Raw genomic sequence first — 25,680 nt, forward strand, 5'->3', positions numbered from 1 at the left:
TGGGGCTTGGTTGGAAGGGAACTGTTAATGGGTTTACAGCTTCAGGTTTCCAAGATTTAAATATTATGGAGATCTGTTACACAACAATGTGAACATACACACTTAAAAACGGATAAGATGGTAAAACTTATGATATGTCAAGAAATTTGTAACGTTTTGAACAACCCACAATAAAAAATTAAAAAAAAAAAAAAAAAAAAAGATGGTAAAACTTGTTATGTGTTCTTTACTACAATTAATAATCTAAATTTACTAAGATTCAATTTAAAAAAAAAAAAAGAAAGAAACAAAACCCCCTCTCTACCATCAAGGAACAAAGACACTCCTGTGATAACACGCCAGAAAACTTTGGGAATATCTGCCCTTCCCACCAGCCCTTTCTCTGAGAAACAATCCCCAACCCTGATCCACAATGTCAGAGTAGAGGATGACACGTATTTACATAACCTGTCCCTCATTCTTTTGGTGGCTCTGGACCTATAACAAGGCCATCAAGGATCTCTTCTACAAAATTTAGAAAGAAAAGACATCAGCAGACGGTGCTTGGCAGCTCTCAGACCCCAGTGCAGATCTTTCTGAAGCCTACCAGCCCCACCACCCACCACCTTTGTACCCTCACAATGAGCTAGCCTAAAGTGACTTCTGTTACTTCAACAAAAGAATCCTAAGAAACAAAAGGGAATGAGACCACAACTCAAATTCACCTGGTGCACAGTAGCATTTGTGAAGTTCATGCTGTTCAGAAGTAAGGACTCTGTTTCATTCATCTGAGAAATGCACAGTAGTAGCAAGAGGCAAGTTTTGTTGACAAAAGACAGGAATTTCAGTCCAGATCCTATGCTGTACTGGTTCTGTGGCATTGAGTGAATCCATTTAGCCTACACTGAGCATGGTGCCAATCACAAAACAGGCACTCAACATATATTTTACTAGAATGAAGGTGGGCAAGCAGTTACCCAAATATTGGATATGTTTATCTCTTTAAGTCATTTGTCATTTGTAAAATAAGAATCAAAATGTTCACTTTTTGCACATCACAGGATCAAAATGTACACAATCTCTGTATGACTAAAAGTCATTAATAGGTTCAGATTGATTGGCAGATCAAATACAGACCCACTTGGATTAATTGAACAATGTTCACTTATTTAAAGCAAGGGTTGGCAAACCACAGCCCCAAAGCCAAATCCAGCCCAACACTTGTTTCTACATGGCTCACAGGACAAGAATGGTTTTTACAAATTAACAACTACAGCCAATTTGATGACAGGGAACGCTATCATCAAACGCTAATTTTGAACACTAATTCAGCTAAATGTTATCCCACCCCCAAAAAAAGAATTAAATTCTTCTAATAAACCTGTATTACAAAAAAATGTATTTAATTATTATTATGTTGTTGTTATAACACAAGATTTAAAGGATGCATAAGAAGCCCATTTAGTCAGGGACATGATAATAAAATTATTTTTCTCATCACCCCCATCATACTTAGAATGCAATTTTTTAGAACATGGGGAGTTTTACAAATGCATACATTGTGACACAGCAGAAAACCTAGCAATAATGTCTTAGTGATTAAAGGTGAAATCAGACCTTCTAGAAATTAAGTACTCCTTTCAAGCCCAGGATTAAGTCATCTAGACAAGTCAGGATATGTGTCAGAAACCACCTCAACTGAGCCAAGAACACACCAACCTCAACATGATGACTATGGTGTATGGAACAGTACCAACTACTGATTCATCACACTTATCAACACCCCCCCCCCCAATAATGCCTTCTGGTCTAGGTTCCTTCTTGGAAAAAAAAATGAAAAGCAAGAGTCCATTAACCAGTAATTACAATATTCCCTTAGACCATCCACTAACTTTATCCCATACAACAAGAAAATGAGGTAACATGCATTATATTCTGAGCAAATTCTGGAAATAATGGGAATAATTACCATCACAATGAATAACAACAATAATAAAACACTTCTGAGTACTTGCTCTATAATCAACACTGCAATAAGCATATGAGGACACATGAAAAATGTACTTTCTTCTAAAGAAATTTTTCAGACAGTGCTCCAAGGGCAAGAAAATGGAATACATAAAAGTCAGATGTACTGCCATGTCAGACAGATTAAAAACAGAATGAGTCCACTTTAAACAGGGCAGACAGGACCTTAGAACCACAAAGGGGTTTCTAAATCACCTTCATGGAAGCCTAAGCTCCCTCAAATCAGAGCCTGAACTCTATAAGAATGGACACTTGGGAGTTCCAGGTCTATTTTCCTCATCCATAATATAAGGACAGTAATAGCCACTTTAAAGATTTATATGGATTAAGTGAGATAAGAAATAAAAATTCATCCAATAATCAGTAGTACATAGTAAGCACTTAATAAATATTAATTATTATTATGTGGTTATTATATATTTGTTATATTTCATGTACTATAAATATGTTTATTCATTATGATATTGCTCTTAATTAGACTAAAGTATTCTCTATATTAGCACAAGAAGACTTCAGCATATTTTTAATTTAATAGTGGTACTTTAGTTTTATTTTGATTTAGATTTATTTTAATTAATTAATTGAGATTATTGAGAGAAATTATTTCAGGATACATTTGTTTATTGACTGTATTTTTTCTAATTATGTCTGTTCATGACAATTTTTCTTGTTAAATCATTTTCAATGCCCTATTGGAATCCCTGTGGTTTTTTTAAAATAATGTTGGTTCAAAGTGGAAACAAGCTTACCTTCTGTGCCCCCTGTCTTAAGAATGTGCCAGCAAAAGTTTCCAAAATACAGTTGAGAAATCCAGCCCCTGTGATTGAAATCCTGCCTCTCTGAATGAATTCTGTCCTGCAAAAAATACAACTTTGATGTCATTCTACATTTGGATATGTAAATTATAGATATTTTCAGCAGTGTAATTACCACTTACAATCAACACAAAATAATATCCATAATAATTGAATAATTGCCTGTTGCAACAAATGATTTTGCTTAAAGTTGACTAATATAAACAACACCATTCTAATTTTAAAAATATTAACTTAATGCTGCAAAATATCCATTTAATGCCTTTTGAAAATTGAGTCTAAGATAATCATCAGCTGTATGACCTTAGATAAATTATATAGATTCTCTGCCACTCAGTTTTCTTACATGTAAAAATGGGAGAAATCATACTATCTTCCTTTTAAACTATTATAACAACTGAGTTGTTACATATAATAGGAATATGAAAAATGACTGACACACAATCAGCATTTACTAAATGTTAACCACTATTACTAAAGAGAGACAGACACTAGATTACAAAGTCAGAAGTCTGGAATGACTTCTTTAATCCTTGACTGGAAAGGTGGGGGAGAGAACAGATGTGCTTCCATCTCTACAAATGCTAATTATCAAAGCTCTACAATATTAATTATCTCCATCTCACAAAACAGATTTGGATTCCCTTTAAGACTGATATAAGTAAGATGGCTGAATAGGAAGCCCCAAGCCCTCATACCACCATGAAGACTTTGATTTAACAACAACATATAAACCAAATTCACTGTAAGAACTCCAGAAACCAATTAAGAGTTGGCAGCACCCCAAGTGAGTGAAAAGCCAAGAAAAGCCACATCAAAGCATATAAGAAATTTTTTTGCATTTACTCATGACTGTACCCTCACACCTAGCACAGAATAGCACAATCAGGAGTAAACTTCCAACCCCTCATTTCTCCCTCAGGAGGGAAAAAGAAGAGTTACTTTCTGTCTTTACAGGGTGCTTCCTAAAGGCATGACTAAGTTACTGAATGGAACAACAGTCTACTTTGGATGCCTGGTGGCCACATCAAACAAAAGCAAACGTGGCAACTCGTTTCAGCACTAGAGACTCTGAAGTACCACAGACAGACACCAAAAGGAACAAGGGATTATGGCCTCTGGATAATATCAGAGGTCTCTTTTTAAGTGAGGAAATACACACAAAAGCCAGGAAGACATATCCTCAGAGAATGCTTGGAAGATTCTTAAAATCTCTAACTTGGCTGATTGTACAGTCTTCTACTGTACAAAGTGAATCCATAAAGACTGGAAGAGATGAGATGCCCAAATATCAACAAAATTAAAAAAGCACACAATGAAACAAGGAAACATGGTCCAGTATAAGAACCAAATAAATCTCTAGCAGCTGACCCTGAAGAAATACAGATCCAGAAATTACATGAAAAAGAATTTGAAATTATTATCTTAAAATGCTCAGTGTGCTAAAAGAGAACACAGAGAGACAAATAAATGAAATCAGAAAACTGATACATTAACAAAATTATAATATCAACAAAGAGAAACTCAGAAATTCAGGAGTTGAAGAATATAACAACTAAATTGAAAAATTCATTTGAGGGATTCAATAGCAACTTGATCAAGAATCAGCAAACTTGAAGATAGGTCATTCGAAATTATTGAGTCACAGAAGCAAAAGGAAAACAGAATTAAGAAAAATGAGGACAGCCTAATAGACATATGAAATATCATCAAGTGGATCAACTTACATTACGGGAGTCTCAAACACAGACATGAATGAGAAAAAGGCAAAGAAGCTATATGAAGAAATAATGGCCAAGACTTCCCAGATTAGAAAAAGGAAATGGTCATACAAATTCAAAAAGGTTAATAAGTTCCAATTAGCTTATATCCAAAGAGATGCACACCAAGACATAGTATAATCAAACTGTCAAAGGTCACAAAGAAAAAAATATCAAAAACAGCAAGAAAAAAAATCAGCTCATACAGGGAGCTTCCATAGGGTTTTTTTAAAAAATATATTTTAGTTGTAGATGGACACATTTGTATGTGGTATTTGTATGTGGTGCTGAGGATGGAAACCAATGTCCCTACATGTGCTAGGTGAGCACTCCTCCACTGAGCCACAACCCCAGCCCCTATTCATAGGGTTTTCAATGAGTTTTTCTCTTCTTTACAAGCCAGAATAGAAAAAGATAATACAGTCAGAATGCTGAAAGAGAAAACCACAAACCAAGAATTCAGCAAAACTACCCTTCAAAAATGAAAGAGAAATTAAGACTTTCCCAAATACACAAAAGCTCCATGTATTCATCACCACTAGAGATTTGGATTACACTTACTTTCACCTCATTCATTCATTTGTTCAACACACTGACTGTGTGGCTTCTATATGCTAAGCATTATACTAAGTTCTAGAGGCCATAGTGAAGGAAATGGCAGCTGTTCTCCAGGATCTCACTGTTTAGCAGAAAATATGCAAAGATGTTGTGGGCAAGGGTCAGCAAACAAGCAAAGCATTCCATCAGAGGAAAACCACAAGGACCCAGGCAAGGGGGCGTGAAGTTTCAAGAACCACAGATGTTTTAGGACTTCATAAATCCTTCCCATAATCTTCCCATAAAGGACCAGAGCAAAAGGTAAATATGGGAAATGTTAACAGATGAAGCTGAAAGGATGAGTGGAAATCATATTGAAATGGTGTTTGGCTGAGGAGTTATCCTGAAGGTAACAGGGACTTCTCTTCTTTGTTCACCAAGTAATAGACACAGATGAACAGTTACATGTGCACCAATGACTAAAAAGCTAGTTGTCACTCCTTAATACTTTCAATCTCCTATTCCCCATCTTCAACACAGTGCTTATACTCGAGTTCAATGAACATTTGTTAAATTCATTGATTTAATTAATATCTTTTTAATCAAAAATACTCAACAAAGAAAGTATTCTCCCTACCTTCTTACATCCCTATAAAAAATGAGAGCCAGGTCTCCAGTAGGTGGGTCTACATATTTCTACTCATTTAGGGATGCATGTTTACATAAGCACAGGTTCTGATACACCAAAAAAAAAAAAAAAATACATATGAGAAGATAATGAATCCAACAAGTTGTGAATTTACCAAAAGAGCTATTATAACCCCTTAAACCAGACCTTCTAATATCAATAGTCTATATACTGAAATCGTGCAAATGTAAAAAAGTCTTTAAATTTCTCTCTCACTTCATCCTTCCCTCCCGATTTACTATTACATGCACACAGCACACACACACACACACAGAGTTATCCCATCCAATCTGACATAAATGCCTTCACTCTAAGCAGCTTCTTAGATTTAAACTTATTTAAAATGATTTGCTCATGTAAAACTATATCCTCGTGACACTAATCTTCCCCCTCTTTATTCTGGATTAGTCAGAGTAGAATTTTACAGTGATTCTAATATTTAAAAATGAAAAGTTGAGCAGACTCACTCTCTCGGGAAAGATGAACTCTTCAGTCCTCAAGACAAACGTAGGTGAGGGATTAATAAAAAGTCTCTCTTACATCATATTCTAACCAATATTTCTTCCTGCCACTTTTGGGAGAAGTAAGTCCTTAGAAAAGCACTCTCAGGGTTTGTCCACATATCAGAGAATAACAGGGCAGTAAAGCGGGGTCATACCCTTGCCATCAATGAGAAGAGAGTTTATCCTATTACATTTTAAGACTGTCAAAGAAGAAAATGTTGCTTTCTCCCTCAATAACTCATTGACAAAGCACATTGGACATTTTCTTCTTACTACATAGAGCTAACCCAAATCTCTCTCAGTAGCATTAGCCTCCATGAAAGTTTCTATGCAAAACACAGCAGTTTACATGACGTACAGTTTAATTTTATCTCTGTAAAAGAAAGAGAGAGAGAAATGAATGATGGAGGGATGCAGGGATAGATAGATGAATGGATAGAGCTGAAATTCCAGTGAACAGAACCTGTAGGCATTAGAAAGATAGGTGCAATTTATTTATAGGTGTTCAGTTTCTTTCAGTTGTTTACAAGTTTTCTATAATAAATATGTATTACTCTGGCAATTAAAAAATAAACAGTTAAGGTCTTGCACATCATTTTTATAAATAAAACATTGCTTTTTAAAAGGGTCTGTGCTACCAAGCACCATTTTCAGCAAAACTACACACTAAGTTTCAGCTTGCCTTTCATTTAAAAATCTCCTTAAATCACCTCTTGGCTTTCATGTCCCCACACTATGTAATCTCAGCTCTTTGTGCCTTTTGTCCTAAGACTGTTCTTCCCACCCACACTTGAAGTATATCGTACTTCACTCAAGAGACATGAGGATAAGTCGGGTTTCCCTGCGCCTCTCTTTCATCTCTGTTAATCCTGAAGGGAGAATGGCACTGCATTTATGCTGTTACATACACAGGGAGACTCCTCTTCATAGTTACTGTCTTCGTCAGCTTTTTTCACTGCTGTGACTAGAGGACCCAATCAGAACCATTGCAGAGGGGAAAAAGTTTGAGGGTTCACGGTTTCAGAGGGCTTGGTCCCCAGAAGGCCAGCTCTATTCCTCGGGGCTCGAGGTGAGGCTGAACATCATGGCAGGAGAGTATAGCAAAGGGAAGCAGCTCATACGGTGATCAGAAAAGGAAAGACTTCACTCTCCATATACAAATATAAACCCCATAGCCATGCCCTCCAGGAGCCTTGTCCTCCAGCCACACCCCACCAGCCTCCAGTTACCGCTCATCAGGGATTGATTCACTGATTAGGTTAAGCCTATAACCCAATCATTTCTCCTCCAAACCTTCTTGCATTGTCTCACACATGAGCTTTTGGGGGACACGTCATATCTGAACCATAATACTAACTGTGTATATTAGGTACTAGATAAAGTGTTATCTTCAGAGATTGTTATGCTATGAAAATCATTTTCTCTCTTTATACATTAAAAAAAAACCTTTGGGAAAGAGAAGTTAAATAACTCATCTAGAATCATATAGCTTCATGATGTACAGATTCATTATTGATCACCTCAAAACCTGACTGCTCCTCTGATCTCTGCTAATGACACATCCATCCTCCTGGACTATGAGATTAGAAACCTCAATATGTCTTATGGTTCTCTCTATATATAATCAATCCAAATATCCAATCAGTCACCAGATTGTGTTTATGTTACTCCTAATGACCCTCACTAATCCATGCACTCTTCCCCTTACTGCAGCTCCTTCCTGGTCTAGCACAGCACATTCTTCTCTAGAAAGAACCACAGCAACTGCCTCCGACTGGGATCCTTTTCTCCAGCATGGAGACCCTATGCTCTACACTGCCCAAAGTCAGCTTTCTAAGCACATAGTGGTCATGTCACTGCCGGTTCGCTAAGCAGACACAGCAAACAGCCTGCACACTCAGACTTAGTTCATGGAACTCATCCAGATTGTTGCATGTAGCTATTGTTTGTTCATTTTCATTGTTGCATAGTATTCAATTGTCTGAAAACACTCCAAATTATTTAATGACTAATGAAAATGTCATTTAGATGAACCCATTTAGAGCTATTATCAACAGTGCTGTTATGAAAATACAGTGTATCTAGGTATAAATACCCAAGTGACTGTAGAGTATCCAGCAAATATCTGGGCCATAGGATATGCACAATTTCAACTTTTCAACAGCCAAATGTTTTTCAAAATTGCTGTATCTAATTTTTTCTTCATTACATCCTCAATCTAATTGCAATGACTATCATAGGGTAGAAAATCAATGCCCATAGGAAGGAAAGGCTGGAGATGAGGAGGCAGGGTAGGGAAGAGGAAGAGAAGAAGCAAAAGAAGAGAAGACATTCATGGGACATCTCAATGCTTCTGTCGGGAAGTAAACCAAATGTCTCAGAAGTTCCACCTCCTAGATCAGCAGGGGGCAGCCTGCACCAGACTGAGGGATAAGCCACCCGCAGCATGTGAGGCTTGCTCACTCCCACAAGCAGGGCCTGTATGAGAGTTGCACCTAGTGCTTTACCCACTCAAAACATATAACTCAACACAGAACACACTGGAATCGTGACAGAGAAAGCACCACTCCAATCTGGAAACAGCTTTGTGAAAATGGATGGCAATTTATACAATCAGTGTCCACTGAGGTCATTTAAATATTTTTTTTTCCTTCTGAATTTGATAAAATAAAAAAGTTCAGGGGAAATATGGATCAGGAATCAATCCCTAGAGCATGCAGCTACCAGCTCTGAATGCTCAAAATGGCAGTTTCTGAAAAAGCAACAACTCTTAATGAGATCCTGTCTCTGAATTATTGACCAGGTAGATATGGCAAATCTCGCCTAATTGTTTTCATGATGGGAATTTAATTAAAGTGTCTTTGAGGGGAGGGAATATGTTCCACAGATATTCCTGCTGTGATGACATCTCAGCTCTAATCATGGTGTTCAGGGCCTTCTCCTGTAACCACAGTGACAGGGTGCCCCAAAGGAAACGCAGTGTCTTCAGGTCACTTCAGGCCTGCTCACTCCCTCTGCACAGTTCCCTGGGGCTGACACTGCAGTGGAGCCTGCCTGGCTCCTATCTGCACCCCCCACGCTGTCAGGCTAAACCCAGTTCTAAAGCTGCTTCCTCAGAGAACCAATGACATTTACAGAGCGCTAGAGAAATGCTGTGCAATTTTTAGTCCTGACATATAAGTTAATACTATATTTACAAATAAAATATAAATAAATATTCCCTGTATAATACATGCTCTGTATGCACATATGTGTATGGAGATAGATAATAGATGATAACAGATTCATAGATAGATAGATATAGTAGAATGAACTACAGAACAATGATTAAGGGTGTGGTTTCTGGAATTAGACCACTTGGATTCACATCTTATATTTCTTACCCACACAGGTAAGTTCCTGAAGCTCTGTGAAGCTTTCTCTCCTTTTTAAAATGGGTTAATACATATTTCATAATTTGTCCCAAGGTTGAAAAAGGTAATCAGTGTAAAGCACTCAAGGTATATGTGTAAGCACTCAACAAATGTTAGTAAACAATACTAACACTACTAATCTTGGTAATAATCTTATTCTATCATCATCCCCATTATTGTTCCCATTTATAGTAAGAGAAACACAGAGGCTGAGAAGTTAAATGCCTACAGTTCAAATCCAGTTCCAGAGAACTCCAATCCGCTTATACTTCAGTAACTTTTCAGTGGCCCTCAATCACCATGAACCACTTATCAACAAAGGCAATGACAGGCCCTGCAATTCTGGGAACCCTCCCATTGTCCCAGCCTCCTCCCCAACCCCAATGCCACCATATCATGCTCAAACACTGAGAGACTGTGAGACCACACACCTGCCCCAGCTCTAACCTGCTCTCCTGGAGTCTGTTCCCACTGAGCTGTTTTTTTTTTTCCAGTGCCAAGGACAGAACCCAGGGCCTTACACATGCTAGGCAAGTGATCTACCACTGAGCCACATCCTCAGCCTTGAGTTGATCTTTTAACCCATGGAGGATTCATGGGTATCCATCTAATTGTTAAGAGTGAACATTTGGTTTATTCCTTAGTGTTACCATAACACTAAGGAACCTCAGAGGCCAAGAATTTTGGACAGGTATATATTTTAGGTTGTCTTGTTCCATCTCTTAAAATGTCGTATTTAAGAATTGATAATAATAACCGTTAACACTTTTTAATAGCCTATCATTGTAAAGCACTGTATTAAGTATTTTATAAATATGCATTTCAGTTAATTCTCACAATTTTGTGAGATAGATAATATTAAGCTCATTTTGCAAGTGAAAAAACAGAGGTTCAAGGAAGCAAACTTGCTTAAGGTCACACAAAAGTAAATGGCAAGGCCACTACTTGAATCCCCAGTTAACCAGAACCCGTGTCCTTTCCGATAATTCTAGTACCTATAAAAATGTCTATTCAAAGAAAATTTACTGGCATCCTTAGCTGATGGGCAAAGATTCAAAACATACAACTGTTTGTGAACTGGCCCAACTGGAAGCTTATCCCTAGATATCAGGCTGTGAAGGCATCCCACTCAGGGTGGTATTTGTGAGAAGGTGGTCACAAAGGGCTCAGCATTTAGAATGGCCATACACTTGGTTGAATACTCTGATGTCACTGTCTTGAAATGTAGGGGCTCTGCATTGTCATCTTGCACTGCGCCCCACAATTACATATCATGCTCTTGATACTATTTCAAGTACAGATCTATACAACATTGGAAGGGCCATGACCCTGGGGAGTTTTCTGGGATGCTTAGGAGCATGTGCTTCAGTTTGGCAACATCTAATGAAAGTCTCAAAATCCCTGAACCCTTAGGATCTACTTCTAATAATACCATATTTCACCACATAATCATTACCACCACATTAACATGTATTCCTGAGTATTCCAAGTATTCTAATCTTCACCAAGGATAGTTTACTAATACATAATTTTTAAGTAATATCAGTACAATAAAAATAACTTTGCATAATGGTCTCACCCCACTCTTTCGCAAAAGAAAAAAAAAATTGGCAAAAAATAAAAAACCTGCCATGATTATGTGGTAAAATATGGTATGTACTTAAGGAACTGAACAGACACTTCTCAGAAGATATACAATCAATCAACAAATATATGAAAAAAATTAGTCAATATCTCTAGCAATTAGAGAAATGCAAATCAAAACTACTCTAAGATTTCATCTCACTCCAGTCACAATGGCAGCTATCAAGAATACAAGCAACAATAATTGTTGGCGAGGATGCAGGGAAAAAGGTATTCATACATTGCTGGTGGGATTGCAAATTGGTACAACTAATCTGGAAAGCAGTATGGAGATTCCTTAGAAAACTTGGAATGGAACCACCATTTGACCCAGCTATCCCACTCCTTGGTCTATACTCAAAGGACTTAAAAACAGCATACTATAGTAACACAGCCACATCAATGTTTATAGCAGCTCAATTCACAATAGCTAAACTGTAGAAGCAACCTAGATGCCCTTCAACAGAGATGAATGGATAAAGAAGCTGTGAGATATATATATATATATANTATATATATATATATTACTCAGCATTAAAAGAGAATAAAATTATGGCATTTGCAGGTAAATGGATGGAGTTGGAGAATATAATGCTAAACGAAGTATGCCAATCCCCAAAAAAACCAAAAGCCAAATGTTCTCTCTGACAAGTGGATGTTGATCCATAATGGGGGAGAATGGGAGGAATGGAGGAACTTTGGATAGGGCAAAAGGGTGGGAGGGGAAGGGAGAGGGCTTGGATGTAGGTAAAATGGTGGAATGAGATGAACATTAATACCCTAGGTACATGTATAATTGCACAAATGGTGCGACTCTACATCATGTACAACCAGAGAAATGAAAATTTGTGCTCCATTGTGTACAATGAAATGATATGCATTCTGCTGTCATGTATAACTAATTAGAAAAGAAATTTTTAAATATTAATATAAAATATATATATGGTATGTCCTAAGAAAATAATCTTAGATGATGGCTTACATCAATCTATAAAGAGATTCATCACATCATTTTATATAGGAGCAAATGCTCAATAACTAGAATACGTAATAATTTTATACAATGAATATATCTGATAAATAAATAAACTATAGACATGGAGGAATATGCCTGTAATCCCAGGAATTTGGGAGACTAAGGCAGTAAGATTGCAAGTTTGAGACCAGCCTCAGCAACTTAGTGAGGCCCTGTCTCAAAATTAAAAATAGAGCTTCGAAGTAGCTCAGTAGTTAAGCACTCCGGGGTTCAATCCCTGGTGCCAAAAAAAAATAAAAATAAAATAAATAAATAAAAATTACAAAGTGCTGGGAGTGTAGCTCAGTGGTATAGTACCCCTGACAAAAATATAAATAAATAAAGTTAGTCCCAAAAGTAGTGTGAAGTTAATGTAAAAGCTGGAATACTGTGTACAGTACAACTCCACGTTTGTGTGTTTGGATAATTTTTCCGCAGAATGAGTAAATAATCTGCAGCAACTACAGACCACTCACACAAAGGAATGCCACGCAGCAACAGAAAAAGAGCAAATTACTGACACACCCAAGGTGCTGCTCCCAGACACAACACTAAGTGAACAAAACAGGCTGAACAAAATGTAGGATTCTACTGGAGATGAAGAGCAACAACAAGCAGAGCTAACCTATAAGGATGGAGGTCAAAATATCTGTTTCCTCTGGGGTAACTGGCTAGGAAGGAAACAGAGCCAAAGAGGGCATGAGCATGTCCTGGTTTTTTCTTACAAGTATTTTGTAACTATTCTGCAATGAACATGCAATCAAAACCTGTGAAAAATATGAAAAGTTATTTAAAATATTTAATGGAGAATTTTTGGAGTAGCATCCATCCCAACTAGACCTAAGTGAGGCTGGAAGGTTTTCCCTCTCTTCACACAAGAGGCTGCTGAATCCCTCCAGAGCTAAAGGGAAAATCAAACTGAACTATCAACAAAACTCCTCTTGATGCCACACCCTCTCGAAGTCAGGCATGCATGAAATGGAGAAGCCTCCACCTGAGCTCAGAAGACACGTCAAAATATACTCACAAGTGCAAACCTGGAATGTGAACTTGGCTTGTCAGTTTTCTTCTTCATCTCTTTACTTAACTACCAGTATCAGTTCTGATGGCAGTCATGCTCCCAGGTGGCATGCACAGACTGACAGAGGAGGTGGAGCCATCTCCAGATTTCTCTCTATTGTCTCAAAATGTTTAGGTTGACCAAGTATTACAGGTGGCACACACCTGTAATCCCAGCAACTTGGAAGGCTGCAGGGGGGAGGACTGCAAGTTCAAGGCTGGCCTCTGCAAATTAGTGAGGCCCTAAGCAATTTAGTGAGACTCTGTCTCAAAAAATGCAGAGCTAGGGATGTGGCTCAGTGGGTAAGCACCCCTGGGTTCAATCCCTGGTACCAAAACAAAACAACAACAACAATAAAGAAAAAAAATTAGCTAGCATGTCTGCTCTGTAAGAGCAAAGAATATCACACAATTTTGACATTACTCAGACCCCCTTAAGTCTCCCTCCCTCATCTCTTACTTCCATTGATCGTTCCTCTAATATACATTCAACAAGGCCCTCACCTGAATTTTGCTAAACTTTTCAGCATAGCATTCCTGCTGAGAAGTGTTTGCTGTTTGCTGGAGAGCCAGATTATCAACGGGTCATGCTTTATAAGATTAACAAGAACTTTGCAAAAAAATGGAGTTCTCGAAGGCATGCCAGTTGAGGTTTGCTTATCACTAGGACCTCAGGATACTGACTAGTTATCACAAGTTTCCAAATCTAGCTAGAGCTTCACCTGGAGCCAGCCCTGATTACAAAACTAGAAGCACCATGATGCATCTACATTTGAATCTGCCCGAACCTTGGACTAACAGAACTCCAAACCAAAAGTCAAAGGAAAATGAAAAAAAATCAATAGTCATCCACTATGATATTTCAAAAGCTCTTCCTCATAAATGCTATAGAATGCTTTCTTGGCAAAACAACATTGTTTTCAGCTCAGTCACCACTTCCCTTTTCAAATTAAAAAAAAAAAAAAAAAAAAAAAAGGCTTACTCCACTTTCCAAAGGTAGTGCCTTTAAAAAGCCATCTCATTTTGAAAACAACATTTATTCACCATTAGTTCCAATAACAACTTACATTTATTTCGTGTTTTATGCTCTCCAAGCATAGAGCATTTGGTTTATTATCTTATTAAATCTTCACATCACTCTGGAAGGGAGCTGAAGCCAACTCTTCCCAGGCCCAAAGAGCCCAGAGATGACCAAGGAGAAATTAGGATTGCAAAAGGGATGCCAGCTTATCACTATAGGTCTGCTTATCACTAGGACCACGGGATACTGACTAGTTAGCAGATGTTTCCAAATCTCACTACGCAGCAGGTTCACTGGGAACAGCTCTTTGGCCCCTGCCCCCATGTTACTGCCTCAGGGCTACTTCTGCATGGCATAGCCCACCAAATTGTATCAGGGCTTCCCAATTTGCACTTACCCTTGGTCCAGTCCCATCCCTTTTCCCTTCCCTCCTTTCATTCCCATTTCAGCCCAGAAGGAGTGCCATCTGAATCCCCATGAGCCTTCCTCATTCATTTGACAAAGGGCTGTAAACCAAAGGCTGGGCCTGGGAAGAGTTGGCTTCAGCTCCAGCAGAGAACTGTGACCTCAGGGCACAACCACCAGATGCTAAGTACAGGATAGAAAACCAAAGAAGGCCCTGATTATGGGAACACAAACATCAAAAGGCAAATGGGCATCTTTTGGAGGACAGACTTGTGGAGCCAAAAATAAGGCTCCAGCCCAGATGTCAATGTGCACACAGGGCTTGCTGTTCTGCTAGTCACAGTTGTGGTGTGTTCAGCTAACTGTTCCGTCACCCACTGGTGTACTGAAAATCAAGGTCAATGTGAGCATAGGGAGGCATGTTTGGGGACAAATAACAGTGGCATTTATTCGGGCTGTTAGATAACTATACCCTCAAACTCTTTAGTGCCAGGATCGTGGCTTACAAATATACCCAAGTAAAGTCAGCAGAACCAGAGAATGTTAATACTTCAGCAAAAGCAAGTTGGAGGTCAATCAGAAAGGTCAACACCTAGAGAAACAAAGAAGAAAAAGACTCAAGACAGGAAAAAAGATAGATACACAAAGAAAAATGCCCCCAAATTTGCCCTTGAAACGTGAATTATACAATCTGCAATTTATAAGAAAATGACTTGAGACTTGTGATGTTTCAATCCAGCAATTCACAATTAAAAAATTCAAAAAGAGTTACAAACCTATCTATTAGAATGAAAAATATTCATTTGAGTAACTTCCCTAATAATGAAAATGTATTGAACTAAAAACAGCTGTTCATCCGATTAGCTTAATCTGTTTGTAAAATGTGATTTGGGGTTTTATGTTTATTTTACTATATTCCAGGAGGAATTTCATTGGTAAATTTGTAAATGTGGAACCAACATATCAGAGGGATCTACTCAATGTTATTAACACACACTCTTCTTTCAAGAAGACCACCAAAGAAAAAGCAGATGTCCTCAGACATGGACAGGTGAAGACGTGGCCATAGGGAAGCTACACTGAGTGTGGAAAGATGATCTTATTACACAAAAGCAAAAAGACACACAAAAACAACAGCTTTGCAACATCATGAACAGAGAGGAAGACTCCACTCATGGTGACACTAGAAGAGACAAGAAAAGCCTCTATGTGGTTAAAAAAAAAAAACATACAGCTACGGTGAGAGGGCAAAGACCAGGAAAACACCTTTACACAAAGATGATTAACTTTTAGAATTACATTACTTGGGCAAAATGTCAATTACCAAAATCAAATCAAAAGCACAATAATAATATTCCACATAGTATAATAAAAAAATATATATTACCAGGAAGAGAAGAATAAGAACCCAAACAGACAAATACATGTTAAAGAACAGATGCAAAGAGAAGATATTATGAAATTAAAAAGCCTATCTCAAGCCTGGCTTGGTGGCACATGCCTGTAATCCCAGAGCTTCAGGAAGCTGAGGCAAGAGAATCATGAGTTCAAAGCCAGTCTCAGCAACTTAGTGAGACCCTGTCTTTAATAAAATAAATAAATGAAAATAAATTTTAAAATGGGCTGGAATGTGGCTCTGTGGCTGAATCCTGGTAGGTACAAACTCTGGTACTGGGAAAAAATAAAAATAAAAAAGCTTATCTCAAAAGTTTCAGTGGGAAGAAACTATAAATTTCTCCTAAAAAAAAAAAAAAAAAAAAGTACATTCTATTCTCCATTTTCCGAGGTAAAAGCCTGGATTACTCTACCTAACAAATAAAGCACATTCTCAGAAAAGTTGACTTTAAATTTTATTCTTAGACTTCAGATTAAGATTCACTTTTCTATTTTCTGATTTGGTCCCAGTGTCCTAAGGCAAAGCAGAGTTTCAGCCTGGAGACCCTCAAGTCATTCATCAAAGCAACCTGTGTGGCAACCCAGGAGCTGCAACCACCAGTCACTCTAGGAACCAAAAACAGAACCAGAAATACAAAGGACTTCTGCCAAATGCTTGCATTAGCCCCTGAATACTATTCTCTCCAGGGCTTAAATTCCACCTCTCCAGGGCTTAAATAGAAGGTTCCTACTCCCATGAGTCTTGAATTGGAAGTTCACAATACCTGTGGAGACACAGTGTATTGAGGAAATGCAAAATTCTCAATATAAAGTATGTTCTGGTGGTATAATGATAAATAATTATAAGCACCGCTTCTAGTTAACAAATGAATACTGGGGATTAGAATCACAGTCACAGGAATTTTTAAGATTCTGATGTTAACGACAGCAAAAGTAATAATATCAGACATTGACATTTACTGTCTCCCATGGGCTGGTTGGTGCTACTGCAAGCTCACAACCATACTCTGAGGTAGGGATATTATGCCCATCATACAGCTGAGGAAACTGAGGCATGAAGGAGCAAAGTAAACTATGCAAGGCCTTGCAATATTTTCAGAGGTGGGATTCTAACTCAAGGACCTAGTCAGTTACTGGGACACATGAGACCTTGCACAGGCCTAGGTGAGCCAGGCTGACTGTGTGAATAAAGCAGATCAGTAAACACTGTAATCAATGAGCCAGACATAGGAAAAACAAGGGACCGTGAAAACTGCCTACTTCTTTCTGGCTCTCCAATTTGAGTAGCCTGATCACTGATACAGAGATGTCCCTGTCATTTGTAGTAATGAGTTTCTGTTACTTCCAAAGCAAAACAAAGACAATGGGTACCACTGAAGAGAAAAGAGGGATAGAAAGAAAGGCATGCAGTGCTCCTTCTTCTACACTCCAGTTACTCTTCCACTAAGTCCATGTCCTGCAGAGGGCACTGACCTCACCCCAGCCCTGAGGGCAGATCCTGAGTGGCCAGGGCCTCTCTGGCCACAGCAATCCTCTGATCACTTGTATTGGTGGTGGGGGCGGGGGATCTAAATGGACTTAGTTGGTTTTGAGGGAAAGGTCTTTTCCCATGTGTTAGGAGACAGGTTCTCTCCCTCTCACAGTTCTATTCCTCTAATGTGGGCAAAGAAGCAAAGAAGCATGCTGACAGCAGCTTCAACAGGAATCCAAATGGGGGGGGGGGAGCATGTATCATTTTTTCCAAAATTAGAATGACTATTTTAAATTTTTAAGCATACACACACAGAGGAGTAGTATAGGGAAAGGTAGAGCCAAAAGAATAAAAGTATGCAAATACAGCCCACTTAGTTCTGAGCTAAAACGGTTCCTGGCTGAGAGGAAAGGCATGATAGTTGTCAACAGCAGATTCTGAAGCCAAAGAGCCCAGGTTTGATTCTGACACTTACTAGCCATCTTACCCTGAATAAGTTACTAACTTCTCTAAGCCTGAGTGTATAAAATAGGGACAATAAGAGTTCAACCTGGGAGTCATTATGAATTTTAAATGAATTGATATATTTAAACCTACTGTATACAAACACACACACACCTCTTAGAACAGTACCAGGCATATAGTAAAACATAAGTAATGGAGGGCTGCTACTGTCTTGAGTCATGGCTTCTGTTATTTGCAGCAAAAGGCAACCTACTTCATCCAGGAAAAGTGATAGAGTAAGTACCAGAGGAGCTCTCTGAGGCACAGTGACAACCTGGGCTCTGGAAGAGTTAGACAAATAAAAAATAGCACATCACTCTACCTTCCAAAGAAGATGGAAATTCTATTCCATAAAAACTACAGTGGGAAAAATGTCAAATAAAGTTAGCAGAGGAAGAAAGCACATTAAAAATATCCAATTGTGCCAGGCTTGGTGGCATACATGGGTAATCCTAGAGGCTGAAGAATGAGGATCTCAAGTTCAAGGCCAGCCTGGGCAACTTAATGAGACCTGTCTCAAAATAAAATTTTAGGAAAAAAAAAGGGGGGGGGGAGCTGGGAAGTATCTCAGTGGTAGAGTACTTGTCTAGAAATGCACAAGACCCTGCATCAATCCCCAGGTCCACAAAAAAGTAAGAGTGGGAGCACTATCTAGTTGTCTGAGAAAACAGATGGGAAAATGACCAATGTAGCTCTTGTCAGAAAACAAATGTCACAACTGTGGAGACTTCAGTGGGAAGCCAAAATAAGATCTCTGTGAAGAGACAAAGAGCAAGCCTAGTCAGATGTACAGGAAACCGATTTCAAGCCCATCTCTGAATTGAGCTAGTAGGCCATGAACAGGGACGGTAACATCTGGTTTCTTGCCACCCATCCACACCTGCTAACCAGCATACAGCTTGAAAGTCTAATTTTAGGTTCAGCAGCCATGACAAATTTGGGTATTTTTCTTCCCCCTTTGAAAAAACTGTCCATATTTCATTTTCAGTGTACATTGGCTGGTCATTACTCTCACGTCCTCTGGCAAAGGAGGGAAACGAAAATAATAACATGTCTTTCTTCTTTGACTTCCTCCCCACTCCCAGACTACCCACTCATTTAGAATGCCCGCCTAAATGCCTCTAAATCCACATCAAGAGCTAAGAAAACATACTCTAGAGTCTGGTTCAGAGCTTTCTACACAGCTGCCCTTACTCAGAAGCCTTCATGTGGCCACTTGTTGATGAAGGACAAAACCCATTCTCCAGACCTGGGATCCAAAGAACTCTGCGGTCTCAGATAAACCCACCTTTTGTAAATTCCCATATTCCTTCCTCAACCCTTCACTTGAGGTGAACTCTGTACCTGGATTCACATCTTGCCTCAGGTTTACTAACTGTATCACCTTGACCAAGTTATTAAACTAAGCCTCAAAAGCTACACATGAAGGATCTAGCTTAGACCTTGATGTCATACTAGGTGTGGATAAGTATGAGTCTTCTATGTGGATGGTATAAAATATAGTGTTTTGGAGTGGATCAGGTCATAATAGACGAAAGAAAAAAGGTGTTAATTGATCAAAACTTTTTATAGGTCAGACCATAAGTACCAAAATAAAAAATGCACATAACCTTGACCTGGAAACTCCACTTTGCTCAATCTACCTTAAAAGGTGATTAAGTGTAAAAACTACAGACTCTGGAGATTTTCATTACAGCACTGTTTGTGATATCTAAAAAAATTCATTTACAAAAAGCTTAAGTGTCAATTAGGAATGGACCAAGAAAATTATATAAACAGATAACTAACTCTAGGTAAAGAGTATTGTTTTTTTCTTTTTGTTCCCAGAATTGGTCAATATTTTCTATCATTTTTTCCAAAATTAGAATGACTATTTTAAATATTTAATCATACACACACAAAGAACCTGGCACAGTGGTACATGCCTGTGATCCTAGTTACTGGGAAGGTTTAGAAAGGAAACAAGTTCAAGGCCAGCCTGGGCAACTTAGTGAAACTCTGTCTCAAATAAAATTAAACGTAAGTGTGCACACACAAAGATATATATACACACACACACACACACAGAGAGAGAGGAAAAAGTTCCTAAAAGATGCTTTTAATGGATTCTCAGGAATAATTACCATTTTACTCTAGTGAATAAAGGTTCAGTTCAGCTTTTAAGACTAGCCAATAGCCCAAATGCCTGCAAAAATCAAGGCTAAAATAGAATGGATGAAATGGAAGACTTTTTTGCATAAAATCAAACAACTCCATTCTTTTACAATTTCTACAAACAGAGAAAAGAGTTCTATTCTCTGTTATAGCCTTTACACTAAATCCCAACCATCTATGTCCTATGTGAGCTCCTGCCATGAGAGAAACTAAGAAATAAAAACCAGGGGTATTTCAGAGCAAATCCACCTGTGACGCTAATAAGACCTGACATTCTCATTCATCCAGTGGGCTGCTGGAACATCCTAGAATTATCATTCTATGTCTAAAAGCTACAGGAGCAGTAATGATTTGGAAAAGTGCTGGACTTGTAAGAATGGATTTTAGACTTGGGCATTTTAGTTATAAATTTGGGCTTGAGGGCTATACTCTTTCCATGAAAAGGTGCATAACCAAAAAAAAAAATCAAACCATACAGAATAACAAAAACACAGTAAGTTATCTCCTGAAATCATAATTCACAGCAATAATTATTAAAATTTATTGCTTGTGACATTTTACTTTTGTTTTTAAACTGATTTCCAAGGAATTAATTATTTCTTACCATTTATATTGGCAAAAATTTAGGTGCTGGGTATTTTATAGCAAAATGAAAATTCTTATGTGCTGTTAATAAGTGCAAATTAGTGTCTTATTAACACACTGGAAGACAATGTGACACAATCTGTATGTTATGGACTATATGTCTATGTCACACACACACACACACACACACACACACACACACACACCTGTCAAGAATTCTTTTTGAGAAACCTTAACCCACAATGTGATGGTATTAGGAGATAGATAGAGCTTTTGGGAGATAATTAAATCTATAAGAAGTGATAAGGAAGGAGTCCCAATCATGGGATTAGTGTCCTTATAAAAATAGAAAGAGCTTGTTTTCTCTACCATGTGTGGAAATGACAGATGACAGTTATCTGCAAACCAAGAAGGGCTCTTACCAGACACTAGATCTGTAGGTGCCTACATCTTAGACTTCCTAAGCTCCAGAACAGTGAGAAATTGGTGTGTGTTGTTCACATCACCCAGTCTACAGAATTCTTATCATAGAAACATAAACACTCATGTCCTGAGAACAAGCCCTATAAATTTTTCTCATATTGAGATATAATTTATAGACCATAAGAGTCACAGTTTTTGGTTTTGTTTTGTTTTGTTCTGTTTTTGGTTTGGTTTTGGGGATTGAACCCAGGGGTGCTCAACCTCTGAGCCACATCTCCAGCCCTTTTAATATTTTATTTAGAGATAGGGAGGGTCTCACTAAATTGCTTATGGCCTACCTAAGTTGCTGAGGCTGGCTTTGAATTCACAATCCTCCTGTCTCGGCCTCCCCAGACACTGGGATTACAGGCATGCACCACCACACCTGGCTAAGATACAGCTTTTTAAGGTGTACAATTTAGTGAAATTCAATATATTCACAAAGTTGGAAAGTCATCAACACTAATTCCAGAACATTTTTTGTATTCCCCTCAAAAAAAAAAAACTCCATACTCATTAGCAGTTACTCCCTGTTCTCCTCTCTCACTAGCCAGTGGCCATCACTAATCTACTTTCTAACTCTATGGATTTACCTTTTCTGGACATTTCAAATACATGGATGATCCACATGATATGTGGCCTTTTTAACTGGCTTCTTTCACTTAGCACAATATCCTTAAAGGTTTTCCACATTGTAACATAAATAAGCATTCCTTTTTATTCCATTATGAGTATATTATGTTTAGTTAATTATCCATCAGCTACTAGACATTTGGCCTGTTTCCATATTCTGGATAATGAATAATGCTGCTATGAATGTTTGTACAAGTTTTTGTGTGGAGATTTGTTTTCATTTCTCAGAATATACATATAGGAGTAAAATTTCTGGGCCAAATGGTAACTTTATATTTAACTTTTTGAGGCATTAAAACCCTGTTTTCCATAGTGGTTTCACAATTCTACATCCTGCCAGTAATGTATAAAAGTTTCAGTTTCCCCATATCCATCCCAATGCTTGTTATTGTTATTGGGGTTTTTTTGTTTTGTTTTGTTTTGTTTTTTTGTACTGGGGATTGAACTCAGGGGCACTCGACCACTGAGCCACATCCCCAGCCCTATTTTGTATTTTTTTTTTTATTTTTTATTTTTTGTAGTTGTAGATGGACAGAATGCCTTTATTTTATTTGTTCATTTTTTTGTGGTGCTGAGGATCAAACCCAGTGCCTCATGCATGCTAGACAAGTGCTCTGCCACTGAGCTACAGCCTCAGCCCTATTTTATATTTTATTTAGAGACGAGGTCTCACTGAGTTGCTTAGGGCCTCACTTTTGCTGAGGCTGGCTTTGAACTTGCAATCCTCCTGCCTTCTGGGCCTCCTGAGCCACTGGGATTGTAGGCATGCATCACCACACCCAGCTCTCCCAGCCCTTTTTGTTTTTCTGTTTTTGTTTTTGTTTTTTATTTCGAGACAGGGTCTTGCTGAGTTGTTTAGGGCTTTGATAAATTACTGAGGCTGGTTTTGAACTCACAATCCTCATGCCTCAACCTCTCAATTACAGTACATTAATCCCTCAGTTGGGATTACAGCCCAACTATTATGTGTCTTTTTAATTATAGCTACTCTAGTAAATCTGAAATGTATCTCACTGTGGTTTATTATTTGCATTTCCCAAATAATCCCCACAAATTTTGTGGGGGTTATTGGCTATTATGTATCTTCTTTAAGAACTCTCTATACAAATATCTTGTCATTTTTTTAATTGGACTGTCCTTTTATTATAGAGTTGTAGTAGTCCTCTACATATTATGAATTCTAGACTCTTATCAGATATATGTTTTGCAATTTCTTCTCCCATGCTCCTGATTGTCTTTTTACTTTGTTGACAGTGTCCATTTGAAACTCAAAAAGTTTTTATTTAATTTTGATAAAGTCAATTTTATGGTTTTTTTCTTTTGATGCTTAGTTTTCTATTGTCATATCTAAAAAATAAATTGCCTAATCTAAGATCACAAAAATTTATATCTATTTTCTTCTATGTATATTATAGCTTTAGCATTTTTATTATTTAGGTTGTTTGATCCATTTTGAGTTAATTTTATATTTGGTGTGAGGTAGGAGTCCAACTTCATTCTTTCATATATAGATATTCAGTTGTACCAGAACCATATGTCAAAGAGAATATTCTTTCTCCTATTGAACTGTCTTGTAATATATAATTAATGTATATCTTAAATGTGCAACAGCTTATTAGTAGGATTAGCAACACAACTATACATGTTTGTCAAAACTTACAGAACTCTAAACTCTGAGTAAATTTTATTGTATGTAAACGATTTCTCAAAAAACCTGGCAACATTTAAAAATTCTACACAGAGCAATGCTCAAATATAGTATAAGGGATCACCTATAAGAGACATATGCTTCACAGATATTGTGTTCTTGTTTGTAAAAGAGAGAAACTAGACACCATCTTAATGTCTATCACAAAGGAAGTAAATAAATAAAATGTAGAGTAGTCATAGGCTTGAATCCTATGCAAAAGAATACGTCAGATATATACATACATATACGTCTCAAATGGATAAAGCTCAGAAACATTCCATTTAGCAAAAAAAAAAAAAGTTGTAAAATAATTTACACAGTATAAAATCATGTATGTAAAAGCAATATATAAAACCATATATTCAGCCTTTATGATTACATTATATAAGTGCCCTATACTTAAGTGCTAAAGGTCTAGAAGAATATTATACAAATTAAAATATTCTACTGCCTCTGGAGAGGTTGACAAGACACCCAAATTGAAAGAGATGGTCAGAGGAGTTGAGCTCCACCATTTTTCCTCCAAAGAAATATTTACTCATTTATTACTTATGTGATCAAGAAACTAATTATATGGCATTTATGGAGTTGTAAACAGAGGTCAAAAGTACAGAATCATAGCTTTTTAATACACATGCTCATTTGTGCACCCCTGCACCCAAAATACACACACAGACACACACACACACACACACAGAGGTGACCTTACCAATTTGGATTTTCCACACTTTCCCGGAAGACAGACTCCTCCTTCATGGATGCATACTGTGTCCACGTAAGGCAGTGACTCTGAATAGCCATGTTTCTTCCCTGAGGGTTGAGCCACGATTCCTCTTCTAACTGGATACTAGGGACCTTTAAAATGCTCACCTGCCAACAGAGGAAGGATGCCTTTTTCAATTTAAGAAGTGCAAGTTATGCAGGGAATTGAGAGCTGCTTTCAGTCTTGGGGAATAAAGAGGACAAGATCCCCTGACATACAGACGATGGCCCACCGATGCTGAGCCCTGGCAATCAAACACACTACAACCTTACCAAGAGCCGGCAAAGACGTGCAAATGGCCCAGGATTTATGTCAGCTATATGGTGCCTGGCCTAATGTCCCTAACTGCTAAACACTAAGCAAATTATCAGCCTCCTTCGTGTCTCCTCTAGGGCTGGTTATAGCCTTCTTAAATTGATGGATTCTAATCGGGCCCACTTACAGGCTCACATGCAGGGTGCTATCTGGTAAAATATTTTCTTCATTTTAAACTCTGTCCAATACCTAGAACTGTATGCTTTCCTAGGTGGAGAAGACATGGAAAACTACAAAGGCAGAATTGTACAAGTCAGAGGTATCCTTAAATTATTTAAGAATTGAGATATAAGACAAAGTTGAATGCCTTTCTAAATAATAGATTCAAAGTGAGTGTATAGGGCAAAGGCAGGGTATGCACTCTGTGGAAAAAGCCAGTAATAATTTGCTGCTACAGGGTAACACATTTTACCATCTGGAAAATAAAAGAAAGTTCATTTTCACTGACATATTAGCTTTCTTTCTACTAAGAATGTGACGGAGTCTTTTAATCCACGATAGGGAAGTGATGGAAGCTGCCGTTTTCCCTACGTATGGCGCAGCAATTTAATTTGCAAGCTAATCAGCAGGAGCCGAGTTGAGTTCTAAATCACACATAGAATCTCTTGCAGGTTGAAACAACCATCTGAGGCATTTTTAGACGTGTGTATCATAATGCTTTCCTCTTACTTCCTAATAATTGTAAAAAGACTCTTGTCACGAGTCTCTCTATGGTTCAAGCCAAGTGATTAAAATTTTCCACTCACCTTTTTCCAACAAAGAATCACCAGAGTGCTTAAAGGATTTCAAAGAGAGAAAACAATTTGCTATCATGAAGATTTCACGATCAACAAGATTATTGCACAGAAATACACAAAAAGAT

At 37.8% G+C, this 25,680-nt stretch overlaps 1 protein-coding gene across 1 annotated transcript in view; it reads right to left on the reverse strand.

The window, feature by feature from the left end:
* Nucleotides 1-25,680, reverse strand: part of Prelid2 (PRELI domain containing 2) — an 81,741-nt gene that overhangs the window by 40,232 nt on the left and 15,829 nt on the right. Inside the window, exons 4-5 of the mRNA XM_015485751.2 lie at nucleotides 24,450-24,610; nucleotides 2,757-2,862 (exon numbers count right to left, since the gene is read on the reverse strand). Coding sequence (XP_015341237.1) covers nucleotides 2,757-2,862; nucleotides 24,450-24,610 — 267 coding nt within the window. The remainder of the gene's footprint in view (nucleotides 1-2,756; nucleotides 2,863-24,449; nucleotides 24,611-25,680) is intronic.

The sequence above is a fragment of the Marmota marmota genome, unplaced genomic scaffold (assembly GCF_001458135.2).
Source record: "Marmota marmota marmota unplaced genomic scaffold, marMar, whole genome shotgun sequence".
Taxonomy (NCBI): Eukaryota; Metazoa; Chordata; class Mammalia; order Rodentia; family Sciuridae; genus Marmota; species Marmota marmota.